This window comes from Hibiscus syriacus, unplaced genomic scaffold (assembly GCF_006381635.1).
Source record: "Hibiscus syriacus cultivar Baekdansim isolate YM2019G1 unplaced genomic scaffold, ASM638163v2 tig00117034_pilon, whole genome shotgun sequence".
Taxonomy (NCBI): Eukaryota; Viridiplantae; Streptophyta; class Magnoliopsida; order Malvales; family Malvaceae; genus Hibiscus; species Hibiscus syriacus.
In genome coordinates this window covers 540365-566931 of record NW_024063533.1, presented here as the reverse complement: position 1 = coordinate 566931, position 26567 = coordinate 540365, and the positions used below count along the sequence as shown (strand labels likewise).

The window sequence follows — 26567 nt, the reverse complement described above, 5'->3', positions numbered from 1 at the left end:
AAGTTTTCAAAAATAATTCAAAGTCCATTAAACTAGAATTTGAGCAAAAAACAAGTTTTTTTGGGTACTTAATACCGATAATGTTCTTACAGTATCGAGACTATATGAAAATACCATATTGTTCATTTGGTACCGATACTAAAGGTAAGAGAAGTATCAATACTCTCTAGGTAGTATCGATACTACCAGTTGTTTTCCAAATTGCTAAAATTCTAGAATGCAAAATAGGTATTGATACTCAAAGGGGTACCGATAATACTTTACACAGTACTATCGAATTACAAAGGTAATCTGATACTCATTAAAGGAGTATCGATACTTATTGTCCTGGGCAGTTTTATTTTGCAGAAAATTAATCCCTAACAGCTCCAAAACATCCCCAACGGCTAGAAACGACCACAAACAAATTCCAATATATAAAAACAAGTTGAGACACTTGAAGAAGGTTAGGAACACCTATCCAAACAATCAAACACGAGAGAAGAGCTTTTCATTCTTATTTTCCTTTCTTTTATAAATATTTATGTTTTTTAGCTCATTTCAAATCTTTTATTTGTTTTTTTGTGAGCTTAAATCTTGTAAACACCCTTCATTTTGAGAGGTTTTTATTGTTTACATCTTGTTCCTTTTGTAATGGAGATTGGTTATAGGTTATCATTTGAAAAACTAGGGAGTTGTAAAGTTATCTCTTTATCATTGAAAAAGAAAAAACAAATTACTGAATTTGTTAGAAAATCCTAAGTGAGGAGTTAAGGTGGTGGATGTATACTTGGTTGAGAAGTCGAACCACTATAAATCCTTGTGCAAATTTTCCTATCTCTTTATACTCCATATTCCCTAAACTCAAAAAGCCAATTCACCCCCTCTTGGCAAATTATTCGGTTGTTCAATTTAGCTTCATCAAAAATCCCAATAATTGGTATTAGAGCTTGACTCATTAGAAGGTATAAAAACCTTAAGATGATCCTTGAAGAATCTCTATCCCTTTTCGACACAGTCGAGAAGATGACTTCCACCTCCGACTCGTTCGAAGACTCTCAACTGATCTACAAGCCTCTATACTTCAATGGAGTCAACTACCATCATTGGAAGAAATTAATGAAGCTATTCATACAATCCAATGATCTTGATGCATGAGAGATGATCGAAAACGGCTACTATTCTCCAAAGAAGAAGATGAAGGAGTAGATTACCCAAGAACTGAAGAAAGTTCAACAAAATGCTAAGGTCATACATGTTGTTTTGTGCATTTGGTCCCGATGTTTATGAAGGAGTTTCTTCTTGATCAAATACCAAGGAGCTTTGGAATAAGCTCGAAGAATTTCATGGTGACAAGAAAGAACCACCACCAAAGGTAGTGTGCTTAATGGCTCTTGAAGATCCCGATGTATCTTCTAACTCAAGTGAATCTAATTCATATTCTTTTAATGAGTTACAAGATGCATACGATGAATTATTTTTGGAGTTTGAGACCATGAACTTCAAATATAAGAAAAAAGATTTCAAAATTAAAAGTAAAAAATGATTTTCTCTTGAAAGCTAAATTGGATTTCGAAAAGCAAAATGAAACTTTGAAAAAATGATTTAGAGCTTTCAAAAGTAAAAATTAAAATTTTGAAAAATAATTATTTGATTTAAAAGTTAAGCTTGAATGCTTAACAAAAGAATATGAAATCATTTTAAATGATTCATCTAATTTCATAACGACAAAATGCTCACATTGTCATTATCATGGTCATAAGGAACATACTCATCCTTTAAAGAAAGGAAAACATTTTAAAATTAAACAAGTATGTATTCCTAAGGGAACAAAGGGCATTGAAACTAACGCTCAATGATCCATAGCAATTGGGTACCAAAATCCAATTGAATGTCTCTTGTAGGTGTGTTGGAGCAATGGTGATGAAAGTGAAGATATTCAAATGTTCTAGCCACATTTAGAAAGGAATGGGTAACCTCTAAGCTTAATGTTTTTGTTTTGATTAATTGGTTGCCTATTTGTTGTATGCATGCATGAGTTTTGATTTTAAATAATTTTATGTTTTCTATCTCATGTATGTTAAAAAGTGTTGTGATGGATTTTTTAAAGTTTTAATGATTTTTCATAATTTTTTTTTCATCATAATGAATTTTGGTCAAAATTAGTTTTAATGCTTTATTTTTACAATTTTTTTTATTTTTGACCTTAATTTAAATGCTTATGCATGTGATTTATTACAAATGATATATCTCTAACAATTGATATCAATTTTTCAAATGCATAACATTTTTATAGTTTTATGCACATACTCTTAAATACAACAATTAATATTGCATAACGTATATTAGACTTGGATATATTGAATTTCTTGTGCTACTAACATGTTTGTTCATCTTTGTTGAAATTCAATGTCTCTTACGTGTCAAAATTTTAAAGTTAATTTTTTTTGAATGCTTTTATTGAGGGAGAGCTTTGATTTTTCAAATGATTTTATGCTAAAATTTACCACTTACTCTCCATTGTTATTTTTGAACTTTAAAGTTGAATTATTTTTGATATAACAAAAAGGGGGAGAAGTATAGGTTTGAAAAATTCAATTTCAAGAATTCAAAATGGGGAGCTTTAATTTTCCAAATATTGCTATTTTTCATTAAATATTTTATTAAGGGGAAGTTTTGCCAAAACAAATTTTCAAATGTTTTGTTATATCAAAAAGGGGAGATTGTTAAACCATGTTTTATAATATTTTGATATAACAAATTAAGACAAAATGTTTTTGGACTTGATTTAATTTGTTCAAAATTTTCAAAAATAATTCAATGTCCATTAAACTAGAATTTGATCACAAAACAAGTTTTTCTGCGTACATAGTATCGATACTATTCTTACAGTATTGATATTATATGAACAATACCGATATTGTTCGTGTGGTACCAATACCAAAGGTAAGAGAAGTATCGATACTCTCTAGGTAGCATCAATATTACCAGTTGTTTTCCAAATTGCTCAAATTCTAGAATGTAAAATATGTACCGATACTCAAAGGGGTATTGATACTACTTTACATAGTACTATCGATACCATGAGCATAGTATCGATACTGGGCAAGCCCAACGGTCTTTAACGACTAGTTTATTTAAATATTAAAAAGGTAGTACCGATACTCATTAAAGAAGTACCGATACTCCCTGTTCTAGGCAGTTTTATTTTGCAGAAAATTAATCCACAGGAGCTTCAAAACATCCTCAACGGCTAGAAACGACCATAAACTCATTCCAACATATAAAAATAAGTTGAGGACACTTGAAGAAGGTTAGGAACACCTATCTAAGCAATCAAACACAATAGAAGAGTTTTTCATTCTTATTTTTCTTTTTCTTGTAAATATTTGTCTTTTTTATGCAAATCCTTTATTTGTTTCTTATGAGCTTAAATCTTGTAAACACCCTTCTTTTTGAGATGTTTTTTCTTGTTTACATCTTATTCATTTTGTAAAGGGTATTGGTTATTACTAAGCATTTGAAAATCTAGGGAGTTGTAAAGGTTATCTCTTTATCATGGAAAAAGAAAGAACAAATTAGTGAATTTGTTAGAAAATCCTTAGTGATGAGATAAGGTAGTGGATGCAGACTTGGTTGAGAAGTCGAACCACTATAAATACTGGTGCAAATTTTCCTATCTCTCTATACTTCTTACTCCTTAAACTCAAAAAGCCAATTCACACCCTTTTGGAAATTATTCAATTGTTCAGTTGAGCTTCATCAAAAGTAACAACAGAACGTTTAAAGTTTCATTGAAACCCCCCTATCGCCTCAGTCAATCACGATTTTCGAAAGCCATTGTCGTTCATTTAAATCACCACTGGCATGGTTGGACTCCTCATCATCGTTTGCTCGAAACTCGACCCTTGGGTCGTAACTTTGTCACCGTTTTCTCCGTCGCCAGTGTGGGTAAGCTCAGATTTAATTTTCAATTAATTTTTCACTCAGTTTTGCTTGATTATTGGTTGTGTTTGAGTTGTTTGAAGACTAACTTGCACCCGGAGTAATCGTTCGGCCGACTCAACCCCTTTCTGTCATCTCACGTGATGTCACGCTCTGACAGCGCGCATAGGGCTCCTCCTTTAGCCATGGACCCTTCTAGAAATGGTCCAGGTGGGCTGAACTGTCCTAACCCAATCTGAACTGGGTTTGTTTAACCCAGTTTAAGTCAACCCAAATCGGTTTAACCCTTTGACTTTAACTTTGACTTTGACCAGTTTGACCGTTGACTTTGACTGAAAAGTCAAAATTTCTGAAAAGTCATATTTTATGTTTTTCAATGTCATGAGTTTGGATCCGAATTCTGTTTTTCCAAATTCAATCCTGAAAGTATCCGAATTAACCGTTAAACTTGAATATGTATATGTAATTTAAGTATTCATTTAAATGGTTTAATTAAGTGTATCTAATTTAATTTGAGGCCCAATGACTAAATTATCTTGTCGTTTAATTAAGGTTCTTGTGATTCTCCCAACCGTTCATCTGCTCGGCCAGGTTCTTCCTGAACTACTCGTTTGCGAGAGCTCGTGATTACTCGTATAGTTCTACAACCTTGTTAAATACTCAGTTTAGTGTACTACTTCGTTAATAATTTTATTCTGATATGACTTAGGTTATTGTACAGTCGAAGAGTGTAGTGAAGATGGTGCTCGATAGTTCTACCAGACTGATTCTTTTTGCATTGTGTGTTCCTTATGTGCTATTTTTATATATATATTTTTAATACATGTTTGAAATATCATGTGCACATGATTGGTTTACTTGATTTGCAATATGGCTAGTTGATCTGATTTAATTTCACATGATTTATCTATTTCAAGCATGATTTATGATTTACTGAAGTTTTATGTTTGCTTGCCTATTTCATGTTCTCTAGTTACTACTTTTATTTAATTGATATATGTCTGAACTCTATTTTTCTGCTACTACTGATTACTGTTTGAAAACTTTTTTCCTTCGGGGTACTCTGGGATCTCGTATGAAGTCTCTGCAGGTTCAGCTCCGATCAAGCTAGTAATTCCTCATGCAAGTTCATTACCAATCAAGCAGGTAATTCCTTATGGATCTAAGGTGACCCTTGGGTAGGATCCTAGTCCCAATGGGCCTAGTGGTAAGACCTTATGGACCCTAAGGTACTCCTTTAGGGTGACTCCTTTGTTATGTGCATTGGGTAAGTTCTTACGGGCCTGAGGGCATACCCCTCAAGTGGGCACCTATGCTTCGGCTAGGTTAAGATCTTATGGATCTAAGGTGCTCTCTTAGGTTGACACCTACGCCCTTTGGGCCTAGGGTAAGTCCTTATGGATGTAGTTTTGGGGAATTGCATGTGGTGTATAGTTAGAGGGTTGTTCTACATTTTAAACTACAAGTCTACTATCATTTTCATAACTTTGATAATGAACCGATTTGAAAATTAACTGTATGTTTTTATTTTTGCACTGCTAGAACATATTGAGCTCCTTAACATACTCCCCTAAACTTTCCCCTTTCAGATACTTTTTTATAGGTGACCCGAATCTGGAACTTGGATGATCAATGCATTCGTACATGATTATTTTATTATAATGTTTTTATTTTCCGAGTTTCATTTACTTTGGGTGACATGTGCCAATATTTTGAAAATACTTGTTTTACGACGTATGTTGCTTTTGTTACTGATGTTATATTTGCTTTAGTACTGATTTTGGAATATTTTATTCAATCCTTATAACTTTAATTGTTGGAATTGGACTTTAATGTTATCAGCTATATTTTTAAAGATGTATATTCGTAATATAATTTAAAACTATTGAAAAATATTTTGGAAATTTTGTATCGTAATCTGTTAGATCTAGTCGTAGAACATAGGTATAGTTTAGAGGGTTACATTTAGTTGGTATCAAAGATTTTGATTTTTCTAAAACCTCGGATTGTGAATGGATCCTAAATAAAAATATAATTTTAAAATGTTTTACAAAATAAGTCACAAAGGCCATGTCACCAAATTTTTATGAGTTTAACTATGTACGAAACTCTAAGTGCAAAATCTAATCCTAGGTTTTACCATTCTGTAGTGAACTCGAGGTTTTCCAAGATGTGTGCTAGGCATGATCGATGATTTAGCCGTAGGCGAGGTCGAGCGACAAGATTTACGGACCCCATAGACGAGACGCGTATAGATTATCCACCTTTGGTAGATAATTATACTCCTGTAACCCCGATATATCTGCCCCTACTCCTGGTATAGGTTTGACTACTCTAGTTAGAGGAGCGACAATTCTGAGTCTGATCCTGTGAGGGTAGTATTACATGATAACCTAGGTAGACAATTTCTCCAGTTGATTTAGGGAGCGGTTGGAGTTACTGGCGTTACACCCAGAGTTTCTATTTCTCAAACTTTGATTGCTAATGGAGTTTTGACCTTTGAAGGCCCTACTGGTGGAGTTCCAAAGGAGACTGAAGATTGGATTTGCGATACCGAGTGACGTATGAATTAGTTAGGTTTAGATCCGTAGCAGCGTTATTTAGGAGTCATCTCTATGTTGAACAGAAATGCCCACACCTGGTGGGAGTCTGTGGTTAATAGTATTCCAGTTGGTCGTCTGACCTGAGACTTTTTCAGAGAGCATTTTATGAGTCGTTTCCTCATATATCGATATTTAGCACAAAGATGACAGCAGTTTCAAGACCTGATTCAGAGAGATATGATAGTTTATGAGTATGAGATAGAGTTTTTGAAGTTGGAGAAGTATGGTTCTAGTTTGGTACCTACCGAGAGGGATATGTATCGAAAGTTTTCTCAGGGACTCATATACGAGATGCATCATCAGGTGGTTACTCATCAGGATGAGGTGTTCGATGTTGTAGTAAGGAGAGCAAAAGACGTTGAAGAATTTGAGGTTTTTGCATCTGATAGAGATAGGGTAGATCAAGAGTGATCTAGGAAACCTTTTGGTCAGTCTGAGTCTTATGCATGCCCTGATAAAAGAACTCGTACTGATGCCTATCAGAAGAGCCATAATAGTTCGAGGCTTGTGTCACCTCCATATCCATCAATTAGTCGAGGCAATTCTTCAGGTTTCACTCCGATGTCGAGTTACGAGCATTATCGAAATCGACAAGAGGGAGAGTGTCGTAAGAAGATGAGTAACTGTTATAGCTGTGGATTCAGTGAACACTTCTGAGAAATTGTCTACATCCAGCCTCTGTTGATCGGACCCCCGCTCAGGCTCCTGCACGTTCACAGCCTTCTGTCAGACTTTCGCTAGGAGTTACAGTCAGGGTAGGAATTTCGGATCTGTTTCTAGGATCGACAACAGAGCTCGATCGCAAAGTAGAGGAACATCTACTTCTGAGGCTAGACAATATGCCCTTGTCTACGCTACCCAACGTTCATGTGACCGAGATGAACCAAGGACTTTTACATGTATATTTATTGTTATTTCTGTTTCTTTCCATGCATGTCTTATAACGCCCTTTCTATACTCGAGTTTCGTATCCTGAGACCCTCAAATTTTTAATTTAAGTAACTTAGATCACTGTTTTCGTTCCAAATCTAGCGAGTTTTTCCGTTATTGTCAATTGAGTAATTAATATTTCTCATTTGTATAAACTTTAAGAGGCCTAGTTTTCGTTTTATGTTCGACTCAAATGAATTTCAAGGATAAAATTATTTTAAGGGGATGAGAGTTGTCACACCCCAAAATTTTGGATAAAAATATTAGAAATTCATTAAATTAATTAAACTGGTTAAATTGAATTTTTGTTAATGATTTTAGGTTAAAATGTAAACCAAATATATTTCAAGGACTAGCCTTGTAACTTTCCCATAACCAAAAATATCATCTGACACAAAAATAAAAAAAATGGTGGCTGGGAGGATTGAACTCGTGACCCTAGGGTTATGGCCGCCCACGCCATGGCCACTAGGTTAAACTTTTGTTAGTGTTTTTATTTAATAAAAATATGTATTATTTGTTTTGACTCGAGCCACTGTCAATCTAACCCTTGACTCCAGGTCCTCAAGCTTTCCCCCGTCAATCTACCCCACTCCGGCACTGTTATTGTGCCCCGCAACTATCATCAGAACCAGCGTCCTCTAGTGACTCAACTCTAACCCTTAACTCACCCAATCGATCATCGATTATCGCAAAATGAGAGGAAAACCTATTTGTTTCCCCTCATCATTACTCTTTGCTCATGTCAACGGTACAGGTCACCACCACCTCCAATCAAAGCACTAGGCCACCGCGAAGCAAGCCCTAGCCAACCACCGATGCTAAACACCTATTGTTCGTCATGGATGAGCGTTTAAAGTTTTATGGAAACCCCCGTCGCCTCGATTAATCATGATTTTTGACAACTGTCGTCATCCATTTTCCTCACGCCGACGTGGTTTGACTCCTCATCATCGTTTGCTCGAAACCTAACCCTTAGGTCGTAACTTTGTCACCGTTTTCTCTGTCGCCGGTATGGGTAATCTCAAATTTAATTTTTGGTTTATTTTTCTCTTGGTCTTGATTGATTATTTGTTGTGTTTGAGTTGTTTGAAGACTACATATCACCCAAAGTACTTGGTCGACTGACCCGACCCCTTTTCACCATCTAACGAGCCACACACCGACAGCGCGTGTGGGGCTCCTCTTCTAGCCATGACCCCTTTTAAAAATAGTCCAGGTGGATCGAACCGACCTAACCCAGTCTAAACTGGGTCTGTTTAACCCAGCCTGAGTCAACCCGAATCGGTCTGACCCGTTAACTTTGACTCAGACCCGTTGACTTTGATCGAAAATTCAACATTTCTGAAAAGTTATATTCTATGTTTTTCGACGTCCTGAGTCTGAATCCGAAGTCCGTTTTGACAAATTCGAACCTAAAAGCCTCTGAATTAACTTGTTAAACTCAAATATGCATATATAATTTAAGTGATTTAATTAAGTGCATCTAATTTAATTTGAGGGTTAAGGACTAAATTATTATGTCGTTTAATTAAGGTAACCGTGATTCTCCTAACTCGCTCGTCTACGAGAGCCTGTGATTACTCGTATAGTTCTGTAATCCTGTTAAATACTCAGTTTAATGTATTACTCTGATAATAATTTTGTTCTGATATGACTTAAGTTCTTATACAATCGAAGAGCGTAGTGAAGCTGGTGCTCGATAGATCTACCAGACTGATTCTTTTTACGATGTGTGTTCCTTGTGTGCTATATATATATATATATATATATATATATATATATATATATATATATATATATTTCTGTTTTGAAATATCATGTGCACATGACTATTTTACCTGATTTGCAATACGACTAGATGATCTGATTTAATTTCATATTATTTATTTGTTTTAAGCTTGCTTTCTGATTTACTGAAGTTTTAAGCATGATTGTCTGATTTGTGTTCTTTAGTTATGTCTTTTATTGAATTGATATATGTTTGAACTTTGTTTTCCTTCTACTACTATTTACTATCTGAAAACTATTTTCCTTCGGAGTATTTTGCGATCTGGTATTAAGTCTCTGCAGGTTCAGCTCCAATCAAGCTGGTAATTCCTCATGCAGGTTCAGCACAATCAAGCTGATAATTCCTTATGGACCTAAGACGACCCTTCGGTGGGCTCCTAGGCCTAGTGGTAAAACTTTATGAACCCTAAGATACTCTTTTAGAGTGGCTCATCTGCTATGTACATTGGGTAAGCCCTTATGGGTCTGAGGGTACACCCCTCAGGTGGGCACCTACGCTTTGGCTAGGGTAAGACCTTATGGACCCAAGGTGCTCTCTTAGGTTGGTACCTATGCCCTTTGGGCCTAGGGTAGGTCCTTATGGATGCAATTATGGGGAATTGCATATGGTGTATGGTTGGAGGGTTATTTTTCATTTTAAACTATAACTCTATTATCATTTTTATAACTTTGATAATGAACCGATTTTGAAACTTAAATGTATGTTTTTATTTTGCACTGCTGGAACACATTCAGCTTCCTAACTCACTCCCTTCAACTTTCCCCTTTCAGAAACTTTTTGATAAACGACCTGGACCTAGTACTTGGAGGATCGACACATTCGTACAAGTTATTTTGTTGTAATATTTTTATCTTTCGAATTGCATTTATTTTGGGTGACATGTGCCTATATTTTGAAAATACTTGTTTTATGACGTATGTTGTTTTTGTTACTGATGTTAGATTTGCTTCGATACTGATTATGGAATATTTTATTTAGTCCTTATGACTTTAATTGTTGGAATTGAACTTTAATGTTATAAACTATATTTTTAAAGATGTTTATTTGTAATATGGTTTTAAACTAGTGAAATGTTTTGGAAAATTTTTATCGTAATCTATTAGATCTGGTCGTAACGCATAGGTTGGGTCTAGAGGGTTACATAACTTGAGGCTTATTCACTGAAATCATTATGCAAACAACATGAACATTCTCCTTTTCCCCCAACCCACACACATTCCAAGAGAAAAACGAAAAATTCATAAGAGTAATAAATCAACAACACACTTACAACAGAAACGAACCTTACTTGACCGTTCACACCCCGTCACACACTTCTAACTCTTTAAAACGATCAAGAATTTTGCTTACTAGACCTGAAAACTCGACTCCCAATTTAGACCTAACTTCAATCAATGCATCCGCTTCTGATACATAATTGTGTTGCGACACTAATGCAACAACCCCAACATCTTCACTGTTTCCATTGATCTCATATGCTTTCGAGACCAATGGATTCCTATTTTTGACAACTAGTTTCTTCTTACTGAACTTGAACAAATTATTCCTGCTCGAGTATTTTACCTTGGCATAGTGACCTAATCCCAAAATTTAGGTTTACCATTAATCAATATTGTAACATCTCAAACACCAGGTTACTGACCAAATTGTACAACTTCATAATTTAGTTACTAAAGTAGATAAATTAAAAAGTTCAGGGACTTATATGGAAATTTTTGTGTATGATTGGAAGGGCAAAATTGTTATTTGACCAATAAATGAATTAAAAATCTGATATGGTGAGGATATATACACGTGGAGAATGAAGGAAAAAGGGAAAAATGAGTGATTTCTCCATAATATCTTCACTCTTCTTCCTCTCCAGCCATGAGCTACCATAGGCACAGGTGAGTTTTCTTGTTAGCTGATTTTGAATTGACTTTAAGTTTGGTTTATGTTCCTTAGATGATACTTAAGCTTAAGGAAAACTTAAGTTATCTTAAAATCAAAAGACGAATGAGTTATGAAGGATTAAAGATAAGGGGTTTATAAGTGAAATATTGGAAGAGAGTTAATAAGTAGATTTTGAAACTAAATTTAACATGTCATCAACTAAATTAAGAAGTATGAAGTATTATAATTGAAATTAGAACATGTTGAAAAATTGGTAGAATTCTTGATTTCAAGATATATGATGAGATTTTGAATATAATGATGGTTTAGATGGATATAAGTTGATTTGAGTAAGGGTAGTTGAGTTAATGGCATGATCGGGGCTTAAAATAGAAGGTTTAGATTGGTATTGGTGAAATTTCAGGTTTTAAAAGTGATTTCTAGGCTATGGGTATCGGTACAGGTTGAACAGTATCGATACCAGAAGTCAAAATTTGACAAGTTATTCAAGGGGTATCGATACAAAAAAGAGTAGTATCGATACTCAGGGTATCGATACCATAAGTAAGGTATCGATACCATTTTGGAAATAAGGATCACAAAATCGAAAATAGGTATCGATACTCAGTCTTGGTATCGATACCATGTCTAGGGAAGTATCGGTACCATACAGTGGGTACTGATACTACTCAAATTGGAAAATTGTATAAAGTCTTTTTGTTAGTTTTAGTTATTAAGAATCGAATTATGATCCTTAGAATTTTGATATGAATATTCACATATGATTGTGTAGATATTGAGCATAAGCAAGTTCCAGAACGATTGAAGAGTTAGACTCGATTAAGAGGGATAAGTCATAGAAGTTGAATTTGATTCAGTGAGGCCAAGGTGAGTGCATATTATAATATAGATGTTGTTTTATGGAAATAAGACTTGTGATAAGTCTATTTCTATGTTTAACTTTCATGGTCCAATAATTATGAACATGCATATATATATGCATATATATATATATATATATTATGATCATTATAAACACATGCATAAGTGTTATATGTTACTATTATTTTGATACATGTTATATGATGATCCATGTGAACATAAGCTATATGATATGAGATTGATGGATATATGTACACATGATAAGTGGTATGAGATAAGACATATGTGATTATAAGAGAAATGATATGAATACATAAATATATGATGAATTAGTGATTATATGGAACATATAATATTTAAGCCCATGTGATGTGATATGAGAGCTATAGGTATAGTTGGCATGCCAAGAGTCGAGGGTTATATGAGGTCATTCGGGACATATAAGAGGTCATTCGGGACATACATGAGGTCCTTCGGGACAAATTTCACATGCCACTCAATGGACCTTATACGAGCTGTGGTGACAACATATGTACACAACGTCAACGTACTCACATACCTTAAATTCTCAGTAATGTACATGGCCTATAAAAGATATAAAAAATGTTTATGTTATTATGTGTTGTTGTTAAGATGGATCATATGTGACATATTGAATAATGCTATAATAGTTATGATTGTATTTGAAATAATTAGGTTGCATGTTCATAATTTTAGGAAATGCATTATTATATTTTTATGTCTCACTAAGTCTATGAATTAGCGTGTAAGTGTTTTACACGTAGGTACTAAGAAACACGAGGATCAGACCTAGGATCTGCAGAACAACATACCTCCACTCGAAGATTAGATTAGAAGTACTTTGCACAGTATGTTTTTCTATGTAATAGATATGTTGGCATGTAAACAAAGTCGTGAAGTATGTATGCTCTGATCGATTTTATAACATTTTGAACATACTTATGTAAATTGTTAACTTTAAGTTAATGAAAGTTTAAATTTTATATGATTTTTTAAGTGTAACGATTTTGAAATGTCCATGTGACACCTAAGATTCGTATCCGGGTCGAGTACTGATTGGGGGCGTTACAAATATTTTATTGCCAAAATATCCATATGTAATAAAAATAATAATTAGGGTAAACTACGTTTAATACTTAAATTATTACTTTTGTTCTATTTTAGCACTCAAACTTTATTTTTTAAAATCATACCTAACGTTTAGTTTAGGTTTCATTTTGGTACCTCAAGGACGGATGTAGAATTTTATGTTGGGGTGAACATATACAATTTTAGAGGGGATCATACTTATAAAGTTGTAGGGTGAGCGAAAACAAATTATCAAAAGAAAATACACAAAATATAAAGGATTTGAAAATTTTAGGGGGTGATTGCCCCCCATCCATCCATAGGTATCTCGTTGGTAAAAACTTAACGGTGATATTACCGTGTCACCATAAAGTAACGTCACATCATTATTGAAAATAATAAAAAAATATTGCATCAGCAGTGCCGTTAAATTTTTAACAGTCGAATACCAAATTGAAGACTAAACTAAACGATAGGTGTGATTTTGAAAATTAAAATAAAATTTAGGTATCAAAATGAAATAAAAGTAATAGTTGAGGTACTAAACATGTAGTTTATCGTTTAAAATACAACTTGTTTATTAAATCACTAAACTGTAAGATTGACTATATTTTAATTATCGAATAAAAAATTATTTATTAAATCACTAATATTTGATTTTGGCGTGGATCAAATCATTGGCCGTTAAATAAATTTTGACTACTAACAGAAATGATGATGTGTCTTACTTTTGATTAGAATAATAATAGTTCTAATTGAGTAGAGAAGGTAGAATGAAAGAGAATGTGGGTTTGTGAAAGTTTTCTTTATTTGTTCTTGATAAATAGCAGGAAAGGATTAAGATTTGAGAGAGGTTATCAAAAGAAATTGGGACTATATTGGTTTAATGTGTAAATACGGAGGATTGGAATTATTATTATATCAATTAAAAATGAGGATCATGAACGATGTAGGGATTTTTTTTGGATCAAATTAATAAATTTTGTAAATTTAGATAATGATTTCGTTGAATTATCTAAAACTAAGACTAAATAAATTAGATCTTATCTCAATTAAACACGATATCCGATGATATTTTCGCTAGTGGTTAAAGTTGATTTAACAACAACGGTCGACACTCAAACCAAACATTAGTGACCAATTTGATAAGAAAAATTGTACAATGATCAAAATAGAAACCAATTTTATAGTTTAACAACTAAATATATTATTGGTGTTTTTCCCGAAAAATCACGGTGATCGGTGTATTTACCGATCTAACACCGGTCAGATTATATTTCCCAATTTAACACCAGTAGCAGTAAAGCGCGTCCCCTACCCCGCGCTATATGCTGATTTGGCGCCACATGAGGTATAGCGCGCCCTCTGTACCACACTATACACTGACATGGGTTACACGTGTGTATAGCGCGCCCCCTGATCGCGCTATACGCCACGTATGGGGTATAGCACGGATCAGGGGCCGCGCTATACGCCGTACCGGAATTATATTTAACGCGGTCCTGGTTTGCGCTATATCTTTTATGAATAATTACATATAGCGCGGTGCAGGTACGGTGCCTTATATGGTTATAAATACCCTCCTCCGCCGGTTAAGTTTCTCACATCTCCTTGCATCACTCCTTTCAACATATAAATTAATACAACAATTCCGTCAACGAGTAATAATTCATACAATCTTCTCATATTTGATTTAAAAGTTCGTGCGATTTTTCGTTATAAGGTAATTTTGTTATAATTTTTTAATTATACTTATTGTTTATTATCATTATTTGAAAAAATATTATACTAATTATTTTTAATTAGTTTTTATGTTTGTAAAATTGAAAAGCGGAAGCATACGTCGAAATAGTTTTGCGGTGCAGATAATAATATAATATTATATTATTTAAATTATTTACGTTGATGTGTAAAAAATTTATTGTGTTATCTTTTCGTTCATATATAATTTATTTAATCATGTTTGTTTCAGTTATTTTTTTTGCAGATATAATATTGTCGTACTTTTAAACTAAAAGAATGGCGCGACTTTCAACTATTGTTTATTATGATGGTGAAATTCGAAAAGATGAAACCGGCGTTGTTTTCGTATCAAATGAGCGTGTTAAAATATCATTCAAGAGAAACATAACTCTTGAGGAGCTGATAACGAAGATTTCGAGGAAGATTCATGTTGGAAGTAGTAGAAGAATGTCGTCGTTGCAGTACAGATTTCCAGCATCATTGTTGCCATTAACTTATACAGCGTTCGAACTTCGAACAATGATGATGTTCAAATGATGGTTGAAGCACAAAGTAATTATTTAGACGCCGATATTGAGATGTATGCATATTTTGTTCAAGTGCGTGCTGTTCGGGGTCAATCATTAAGCTCCCACTATGGGCTGGTTGAACAAGTTGATCAAGTTGATAGCCCGACTACAGTAATGTGTAATGATTTTAATGCCATAATGGGGAGACATTCATCAGCAACTCCTTACGATATGTATTGAGGTGGGTCCACGAACAATCCGTATGCAACACCGCGTCAAGTTCAAGGGGAAGACATTCATCTGTAAATTTCTTTGACCTTAATATGGAGATGTTATCGACGCAATAATCTGTGCAGTTTTCATTTGACACGATGGTTTCAAGCTCCAGGGGGAGGCATTCGACTGCGAGCTTTTTCGATCTCAATGTCGATATGCCTTCTAGTTCAAGGGGAAGACATGCAAGTAGTAGGTTCTTCGACCTAAATGTGGAGCGCATGGAGGAACCATCATCTCCACCAGAACAACCGCTTGGTGAGCCTAGTGCGATGGTGCTGAGACTGGAGTATTTATTCACCTAGAATCACCGCAATTCAACTCTGATAATGATGATGTAGATGAAGTTCTAGGAAATGTGACACAAACTGACCCTCCTGCACACATGTATGAAGCTGATTATGGTGCAATGTACGGGCCAAAATTTGTGGATATACCTTATCTCGATGACTATGGATATTACTCATCAATAAATAATGGTGAGTTATCTTTAGGCATGGAGTTTTCAAGCAAAGAAGAAGCGATGATGGCTATAAAAAATTACAATATCCGTAATTCTGTTCAGTCCAGAGTCAACCGATCGACGACCAAAAAATATGTATGCTATTGTTCTCGACGTGAAAACGGATGCAATTGGATGGTTCACGTATCGAAAATGAAGAGGAAAAACAACATATGGGAACTAACAGTATACAACGGTCTTCACACATGTTGTACTGGAGGGGTCAACCAAGATCATCCCAACTTGGACTCTGAAATGATATGCCAAGCCATCATGCCCATGGTAAAAGCAAGCTCTCATATAGTTGTTGCAGTGTTTATTTCAGCTATACAATCGCAGTATGGGTACACTGTCTCCCATAAAAAAGCTTGGTTGGCAAAACAAAATGCCATTGTCAAACTTCATGACGAATAGATGCATCTTACAATGAACTTCCAGGTTGGTTTAGGCTGCTGCATACGTTGAATCCTGGGATAATTGTGGACTTCGAAACCTCCTATGCATACCATAATGATCGAGTTCTTCGCGATCGAAACCAATTCTATCGGGTTTTTTGGAGTTACCCACAGTGCGTTAATGCTGCCAAATACTGCAAGCCTGTGGTCCACATCGACGGGACTTTCTTGTATGGAAAATACAATCAAGTTTTATTATTGGCAGTTGTCTTAGATGGCAATCGCAACATTCTTCCAGTTGCTTTTGCTCTTATCGAAGGAGAAGATACAGATTCTTGGGCTTTTTTCCTCCGAAATTTACGTGCACATGTTATCACGAGGGAAAACATCTATGTCATTTCAGATCGCGGAGCTGGGATCAAAGCAGCAATGGAGTATTTGGGTCCAATATAGCAACCACCTTTGTCCAACATAGGTATTATCTCCGACACATTGTTGCAACTATTATGGAATGTACAAGAAGAATGATGAGCGTCAATTAATTGTGTGCATGGGTAAGTGAAAGCAATTTAGTAAGTTAATATATATTTTTATCATTTTAATTTTGCAAAGAAAGCAAGTTAGTAAGTTATACATTTTTTGATCAGGTTACGAACTACTTCCTCGAACGTTTGAATCAATGCTTCAAGATTTACGGGCGAAGAACGAGAAAGGATACGATTACATCAGCCTCATTGATAAAGAAATATGGACGAACGCATATGATGGTGGATATCGATATGACACATGACAACCAACTTGGCTGAGGCAATCAATTTAACCTGGTAAAAACTACATATTTTCGTTTGGGGCGCTTTTTGCGAAGCTCGGGGAACAAGCTCAAACCTGGATGCAAGGCGGTCATGTCTATCACCCTAGATTAGTTGCAGATCTACAGAAAAAAATTGCTGTATCAAATGGAATGTCTGTAACAAGCTTCTCTAGAAGGCATGAAATGTTTCGTGTCACAGAGTTATCGCGACCTCTTCAAGGGATTGAAGTTGTGTCGTTAAGAGTAAATCTAAGGGACAGAACGTGCGACTGTGGGTTTTTTCAAGCTCTGAAGTATCCATGCTCTCATGTGATAACAGCTTGCTCGCACACACGTCAAGACTATAACCATTTTGTGGATACCATATACCTACTATCTGAAGTTTTTAAGGTATATGAATTTGAGTTTCCCCCATAGGTAATGACAAAGACCCTGATGAGGTTCAAGATTGGCTTCCGATTGTACCAAATCCGAGTTTATTGAGGGAGTGGTCGTCCAAAATCCAATCAATTCATTGCGATATAAATATTTGAGAAAGATCTAGACAAGACAAAAGATGTGGGCATTGTAGAAACCCAGGACACACGAGAAAAACTTGTCCACTCTATGTCATCAAGTAACAATTGATGAGGAAATGATGTATTGTTTATCAAATAATAATTCTTGTACTTTAATTTGCATTTACTTCAAGTTAATGATAACCAATTAGTATTTGAATATAATTTTAAATACAACAAACTTACAATAAGTATTAAATGATAACCAAATTACAATAACTGATATTAAATGGTAATAAACAAAATTAACTGAAATACATTAAAAAAAGTCCAACAAATTTAACAAAATAAAGTAAGTATTAAATGAGAAATAATAAAAAATTACAATTTAAAAAAATAAAGTAAATACAAATATAATAAAAAAATCTATCGATGCCTGCGACGCGAATGTGTTCCGCAAGGCGGTGGCTGTCAGTCTCGAGGAGGATTTCTTCGTATCACTGGTTCTGATCCTCGCTGTCACCATCATCACCATCATCGTCGTTGTCGTCGTTGTCGTCGTCCTGAGCAGATACATTAGGTTGGTGAGGAGCTGATGACGATGAAGCACCTCAATAGAATAAGGACCCTGGAGGTGTATGACTGACTATCCCACCGGCCTGCGAAAATTGGGAAAACCCAGACATCGCTGAGTGTGAAAATTATACAGGAGGTGTATGTGCTGCAACCATGGGTGATGAGGATGAACCCGTCAAATATCCATCATATAAACCCCATATCGGATCTGTAAACATAGACCCATAATAGCCTCCAGGGGGTAATCTGTGACGGTGGCGGCGGCGGGGTCATAAAACCAGGTGAGGGCGACGGCGACAGCATCTGGTAATGGAAAGGCGATGGCGGCATCATATATGGCTGCGGCATCATAAATGGCTACGGTGCTGTTGTGAAGGTCCTGCTGGTGTAGCTGAGGATGAACCGGAAGCACCTGTCTCCGTTCACGAGTCGGGGGACGATGGTGCTGTGTCGGATCACGTCTCTATCGACGTCGCGGAAAGGTATGCCCTCGTGCATCTTCGGGAAGTAGAAACGATTTCCCGTTACTGTTGAACCACTCATAATAATCGTCAGCATAATCAAGAAGTCAGTAAAAATGGGCTCTTTACGGGCAAGGCGCCGATGTTGATCCTCCCACAACAAGACCCACTCATGATGCCTCACCAGCCAATCTGTATTTGTCTTGCCGCGTCTATCTAAGCTATGCAACTCGTCCATATTGCGAGGTGCTTCCAGAATTGGTTGAAAACAACCAAACTGCCAAAGCACGCGATCAGTTGAGTGCCACTCGACGGCCGCATAACAGATCAGAGGGACCATCGCCATCCAAACATCTGATGGACCCCTCAACTCAGGGGGATCGCCGCCCACACATCAGTAGAATATGCCACCCATTCAAACTAAAACAAATAAATATAATTTTTTATCAAATAATAATCAATTATATAACTATAATCTAAAATCGATTTTTAAACATTAAAATTCATACCTGTGTACCAGCCTTCTGATCGATTAGCACCCTATTTGTTTCTAAATCATCAGGTAGTTCCTGATGATTTTTCCTATCAGTAGACCACCTATTCAAGGAAAAAAATTTATTATACGTTGTATAAAATATTAATATACAAAATCAATTTTATAATTACCTCAGAAGTAGTTGAAATACGAATCTTCACAACGGGACAAAAAGGGCAATCGATACCATGCCCAAGACAGCAGATCCACCGATAGCATTACGCCTGTAGTCAGTGGGCCCACACATCTCCCTATACAGCAAAGCCAAAACCGCCGAGCCCCAACTGAATGATCCGACGAGACGAAAGTCGCTAAGATGTCGCAACCACATGCAGTGAACCAGGTTGCGCGATTTGTCCGGCATCAGTAACCCTCCTATCAACTACAATATGCATGCCCGTGCATACTCTTAACCTCATCCTCAGAGGCGTCTGCGCTCAACTCCCGAAAATTGACATCTAACTAATTTAACGGTATCATACCTCCGATAAAACTTTCCGGGACATGTCCTAGATTATCCCGGTACAAAGTAGTCCAAGAACCGAAAGCTATCCCAGATATCACATCTCCATCCACCGGAAGCCCTAGGTGTATAGAAATATCTTCAAGCGTAATCGTGCACTCTCCGCACGGAAGATGGAATGTGTGGGTCTCCGGCCTCCACCGCTCTACTAAGGCAGAAATAAGGTCTGGTTCTATCTTACAGTGACCCTGATATCTACCTATGTAACCAAATCCAGCCTCTACTAAATACGGCAAGACACAATTAGGTATCACTAAATTAAGATTCCTAATAAAATGATCTAATACACAGTTATTCTCCTAAAAATAAATAATTACAAAAATTAATTCTTAATCTAATAATCATGCATTAAATAAATCAACTAATTATTACTAATAATTTAAATTAAATTAAAACGTTAAAATGTTACCGTATCAGCAAAGTGCCGAGATATATGATTTCCATCAAGCGAAGTAGACTGTCTTCTATTATATATCTGAAAAAAATTATATTAGTAAAATATTAAATAAAGTAAAATACTTAAATAAATTAAATACAATATTAAAAATATTATAAATATACCTTAAACAGAGAGTATTTGAGAGAAATTAGAAATTTGAGAGAATTTGGTGTGATGAAAGTGATTGAGTGGGTATTTAGGAGGATTGGGGTGTGAACGGGTGGGTAATTAAAGGTATAGCGCGCCCCCTATACCGCGCTATACCCACGTGTCAGATAACCAGGTATAGCGCAGCCCTGATCCGCGCTATACCCCTACGTGGCGTATAGCGCGGATCAGGGGGCCGCTATACACATGTAACCCATGTCAGCGTATAGCGCGGTACAGGGGGCGCGCTATACCCCACGTGGCGCCAAATCAGCATATAGCGCGGGGCAGGAGGCGCGCTTTACTGCTACGGGTGTTAGATCGGGAAATATAATCTGATCGGTGTTAGATCGATAAATATACCGATCACCGGTGATTTTTCAGGAAAAACGCCTATATTATTATTATTATTATTATTATTATTGTTATGGTATGCAAATAAAAACGGATAATTTTATTAAAAATGGATACTATCAAATATTACAATGAACATATAATTAGTGTTAGAATAAAATTCGAAGGCACATATGTATAATGTACAATATTATCATAAAATATGACACTAAATTAAGTGACCTATTATGTTATATGTGTCATAAGTTTTTATATTTTAGTCGCTAAACTTTTGTTATTGCCAAAAGCATCACTTACAGTACATTATGTTTTTTTAATCACCGACTAATGAGAAATTTTTTAACGTTATTGATATGATTTTACACATTTTTTCTTTCCACATTAGTATTATCACATACTATTTTTTAATAAATTAATAATCTTCGATAAGATGGTAACTATGTCATTATTTTATTGGACAATTAAAACTAAGAAAAATCATATGCTAGATGAGATTAAAAAATAAAAGAGAATCAAATTCTGCATTTATATTAGATTGGGACCCGACTTTTTTTAATTAATAACTGGTATCCAATTGATCGATAAATCCAGATCGAGTATTGCAGAGATGAGGGCGACTCTTCTAACCCAGTTTGCTCTATTCACAAACGTCAGGATTCGAACTCCTAACCTTACTTAAGGAACCTAGTACTTCATCCTATTAGACAAACCGTTGTTATTAGTACCCGACTTTAATATTAGGCATTGATCAGTGATGAAAGAACGGTGATCGTTCTCTTTCACAATCCCGCAATTATCTGTCCATATCACAAACCAAAAAAATTACGAAAGTGAAATTTAACAGATGAGATATTTTAGTTTTTGGAAGAAAATAAAAATTTAAAATCTTGGGTCTTGTGTTTTATTTAAATATTTTAAAAAATATATTAATAACAAATGAAATAAAATAACATTTAGTAGAAGGATAAAGTACACAAAAGATATCTAGGGTACTATTTTATTGAGTCACAACTATTAAATTTATAAAATGGTCACTGACTATATAGTATTATTTTATTGAGTTCTCTAATTATTAAAATTTATAAAATGGTCACTCAATTATTAATATATTCCAAACTCGTTTTTTTGTTAAATAATCAGCGATCGTACGAGTTAGACGTAAACATATTAACTGGGATATGATAAAATTTAATCATAGAACGTTGGACCTGTATTTTATAGATCGATTATCCGTTTTACATTATTTTGTAAAGCTATTGCTTGAAAGCATCGATAGTGCCAGTATACAACATTAAAATGTGATTTTATCATATCTTAGTCATATTAACTTCTAGCTCAAATGGATGTTAATTTTTTAACGAAACAAGACAAGTTTAGAACATGTGAATAGTCAGATGACCATTTTGTAACTTTTAATAGTCGTGACTCAACAAAACAACGTCATATAATCGAGAACCATTTATATACTTTACCCTAAATAAAAAGTATTAACCACTAGACATAACATTTCAAAAATAGGCCTACATTTTGTTTAATTAAAAATTAATAAAATAGAGAGTAGAAATCATTTTTTAAAATAGTTCTAAAAGTTAATTTTCAAAAATATATAAGAATAATATTTTTTTAAGTTATTTTCAGTAAAAACAAATATAAGAGAGAAAGGTTAAGAATGATAAGGCCCAGGAAAATCGAATAAAGAATGAACAGAAAAATAAATAAAAGGGCCCAAACAGAGAAGTTAAAAAGTATCCCAAAAAGAAAAACAATGACCGTGTTCTGGTTCTGAGTTTTCTCTGCATAATTAGGGTTTAAAAGGGGGTTTTGTAATCTTCTCGTCCTTCCCCATCTTTCTTTCTTGGGTATTTTTCTGTTGGAGGGGAGAAGCCGATGATGATAATGGAGGAAGGCAGTGTTGCAGCTGGGAAGAGGAAAAAATTCAGGTAAAAAGAAAAGTAACAAAGCCAAGAATAAGAAGCTTAAGATGTTGGAGGGTAAAGGAAAAAAGTTCCGAGTAAGTAAAAAAATGAGAAATCTGTTTGAAAAACGAGCCCGTGACTACAATTCCGATGACGAAGACGAGGAGGAGGAAAAGGAAAACACGGCGGAGGAGGCAGCTCCTAATTATACCCGGAGGGGCGGCGGCGGAGATATTTCTTCTGAAGGAAGTGATGGTTCTGAAGGAGAACAAGAAGGAGGAGATGAAATTCAATCTGGGGTTATGAAGTTTACAGAAGGTGTTAGGGCATTCAGGTTGGCATTTAAGAACATTATAAAGAAGAACGTTGCCAATGATTCCTTGGTAAAGCTGGTTTTTAAAATCGATTTTTTTTTTCAGAAGGAAAATTGTATTTCTTTTTCAATGATTTTTATTGTTGTTATAGGGTCCCGTATTATCCGGGCATAAGCAACTTATTGCAAAGAAGTTAGCTGAAGAGGAAGCTGAAAGGAAAGTTAGGGGAGAAGCTAAGAAAGAAAAACATTTGGTACTTGCTTTAAAATTTGCAAATTCTGTTACTATGACCTTGCTTTTGCTATGCTATTTTATTCATGCTATGCACTATTAATGTTACAGGTTGCAGAGAAGGGACATGTGAAGCCAGCGAATTACTTGGATTCGCATGAAAAGTTTCTAATTGGTATTGCCACGAAAGGAGGTAATGCATTTTAGACCATATTTCACTAGTGTTATATAAAACTTAATTCATTGCTTATTTTTTCTCATGCTAATTATTGCGTTGTTTTGTGTTTCTGGAGATTTCAGTGGTGAAGTTATTCAATGCTGTAAGTTTTTTTTTAACGAAGGCCGATCTCTTTCTCAGAGTTTCTTGTTTCATCTGTTAGATCTTAGTTAGTTCTATCAAGTCTCTGTGTAAGCTTTGTTGTTTCAGTATCCTGTAGGTGAACAAAGCACAAAAGGCTCAGAAAGGATTGGACCCTTCAAGGTCTAAAGATGCAAAAGGTATGCTTATATCTGTGGCTAAAGTTATATCTAACATTTGAAAGCAAATTCATGGATTATATGAAATATTTATTAGTATCGTGACTTGTGACTACCAGTAAATCTTGCTCCGAATATGGCCTTTTTGGCATTGACATTTTGAATAACTTGAAATGCTTGTTCTTGGCTTCTCGCTATCCAAAGCTTAACAACTTTCACAGTTATGTCTAATCTTTCTGACCAGATTGGTGAAAAAGACATGGTATACTAATGTCAATTTATCACCAAAGAATCATTCATACATTGTTACTCAGAATCCACTAAAGCCCTTTTTTTTTACGTATGCAGTGCATGCACTAAGCCATTTGTATATGTTGTCACTTTATCTGATGATTGTAAGTACTTTATCCTTTCAAAAGCTGTAGAAACTGCGTTCAAAGCTTTGGGTGGTTAAAGTATAGTCAATAGTTCTAGTAACTCATGGAAGTAAACTGCGTCTTCTCCTATATGTGCAGCAAGTTCTGATCAAACAGTTCCTGGGCATTGGTGCTTTTAGAAACTATGTTTTCTGTTTTATTTTCTACCATGCCGTACAAATGAAAAGATTAAATGGATTTTATCATAAAAATTTATGCCTTTAAAACCCTAGGTTTAGAGGCTGAATATGATGTTGATTCTTCACGTGTGAATGTTAATTTCATGGTACTTAACATATGCTACTTCTAAAGAAATTGGAATACTTCATTTGCATCGTATAACCCTTAAAGGTGTGCTACTTTCCCAGTTCAGTTTCTGACTTTATAGTTATGCATCCTGCTAGTGATAAGGAAACGGAGGAAAGAAGCCTTCTTTTCAGAGCTAGGAAAGACATCATTGCCTGCACGCGACTCTTCCAGCAAGGGTAGGTTTTCTCAACTATTTTGCTAGTTCCTGGCATTGTGCTATTTCACACCCTAACATCCTCCTTTTTTTTTCCTTGCCTCTTTTAGGTGTTGTTACAATTGATGTACTAAACTTTAGCATATATGTATATGATCTTGTGCATGTTAGCACTCATAGTTAGGTAATTGCTCATAATTAGCTGGGAACCTCACATTGAATCAGTGTCTCCAAGGCGTGCGCCTGCTGCCTAGGCATGCCAGCACTTAGCACTAGACAACAAAAGAGTCCCTGGTCCTTTTGGGTGAGGCCCATTTCATCAGGTGCACACTTGGTGCACCTACGTGTGCTTTTTTGTAGGGCGATAGGCATAAAAAAAGCCCTCATGATTGAAGTTCTCTTTAATTTCTTTTCTTTTTCACCTTTCCTTCATTAGATAGACCTTTATTAGCAAGATAGGAATAGTATTTAATTCTCTACTCAATATTTGAATTTCCAACTCAGAGAACCATAAGCAAATAATAATAATAAAATGCATGTTATATTGTGCTTGACTTCACTCAAGCTAGCATGTTTTCCCCTTTTGCTTGAGGCAATATAAGGGTTCTAATGCCTAAAATGCACCTGGTGCCCTTGACAACACTGCATTCAGTGCCTTTTTAGTTTTTATTTGGATTCTTTGTAAATTTTTACTGTAATTGCTTATGAAGTTTTATGTCATGCAGGGTAATACATCATCTGATCCTAATAATGATGAAGGACCTGCTTGGGCCCCATTGCGTGATAATTACATGCTAACAAATCCTAAGTTGAAGGACTGGGATAAAATGGCGGTAAGAATGTTAATGCTTTTGATTTTACATTCCCTCTCTTTCTCTGGCAGACAGCTACATTAGAATCACTCTTGCATTTTAACTGGAGGCAGAGAATGAATGCATTTACCTATTTGTTTTAGGTAACAAGTTTTTTCTGCTATTTGTTTACAGGACTCGGCAATAGTTGATGATGTTGGAAGGATGTCTGAAGATAGTGGTTCAGATGATGATTGAAATCCTTTGTTCTTTGGGCATGGTATAACAGCAGAACCTTATTTACTTCTTTTTACATTTTCAATTTGGCACGGTGGTCCTTTTAGCATCATTAATTAGTTCAACTAAGAGGAATGATTGCTCTCCTTACTATCTTTATTCTTTAACTATGTATTGTTGATGCATGAAAGGAAAATGCTGGACCATAGTCGGCTCATGAATTTATTCGTTCTTTTTTTAGCCGACGGTGATGTTTCCATTCGGAATGATATTGTAATCAGACCAGAATTCCAATATGTATTTGTTTTAGTTAAAAATATAAACAGGAATTTTGATGGTGCATTTTGTTTTAGCCAATGCTGTGTCCATGTTTACTTATAGTAACACTCCTGACAGGAATGTCTCTCGGCGTTGTTATTCGCTATTTTTCACCAGGAAAGCTCGGTTGCTTTTAGCAAGAATTTCGAGGAAGCTATGAAATGCTCTTTTCACTAGCAAAAAAATTGGGTTTCGAGATAATAAATGTTTAAGGTGACATGGTAACCTTCTTAGGAGGAGGCGTTGGATGGGGAATGTGGGATTCCTACGTGAATGGAATTCATTCTCCCGTTTGGTTAGCCGGGAATCTCATTCCCTATAATGTAAGATTACCAATAGTGAATTTTTTGGGGTATATTATCGAGAATGTCATTACCTCTTTCCTTTGTATTGTTAGATTACCAGTTTTGGACTAAAATGCCTTAATTTTTTTTAAAATATATTTCTGTCATTGAATAATAAAATTCTACGAATGTTAAATTTATAAATTTATCCTTAAACTATTTTAAATTTACAAAAAAAAAATTATAATTAAAATTTTATATGA

General features: G+C 35.1%; 1 protein-coding gene and 2 long non-coding RNA genes across 3 annotated transcripts in view; 1 reads left to right on the top strand and 2 right to left on the bottom strand.

The window, feature by feature from the left end:
* The window catches only part of LOC120196966, a 28554-nt gene extending 7295 nt beyond the window's left edge, over nt 1–21259 (bottom strand). Inside the window, exons 1-2 of the long non-coding RNA XR_005523229.1 lie at nt 21223–21259; nt 17695–17697 (exon numbers count right to left, since the gene is read on the bottom strand). This is a non-coding gene — a long non-coding RNA (uncharacterized LOC120196966). The remainder of the gene's footprint in view (nt 1–17694; nt 17698–21222) is intronic.
* Nucleotides 3574–17182, bottom strand: LOC120196967. Its single transcript, XR_005523230.1, has 3 exons — nt 17171–17182; nt 16739–16741; nt 3574–3659 (listed from the first exon to the last, which is right to left on the bottom strand). It is a non-coding gene; the product is annotated as an uncharacterized LOC120196967 (long non-coding RNA).
* Nucleotides 21260–22647: 1388 nt separating the features above from the next.
* LOC120196485 (RRP15-like protein) lies at nt 22648–25751 on the top strand. Its single transcript, XM_039198290.1, is given in 9 exon segments — nt 22648–22788; nt 22790–23156; nt 23239–23340; nt 23430–23511; nt 23619–23638; nt 23756–23816; nt 24616–24696; nt 25401–25507; nt 25661–25751. Coding segments are annotated over 9 exon segments (927 nt in total). The 5' UTR covers nt 22648–22744; the 3' UTR covers nt 25724–25751.
* The last annotated feature ends 816 nt before the right edge of the window (nt 25752–26567 follow it).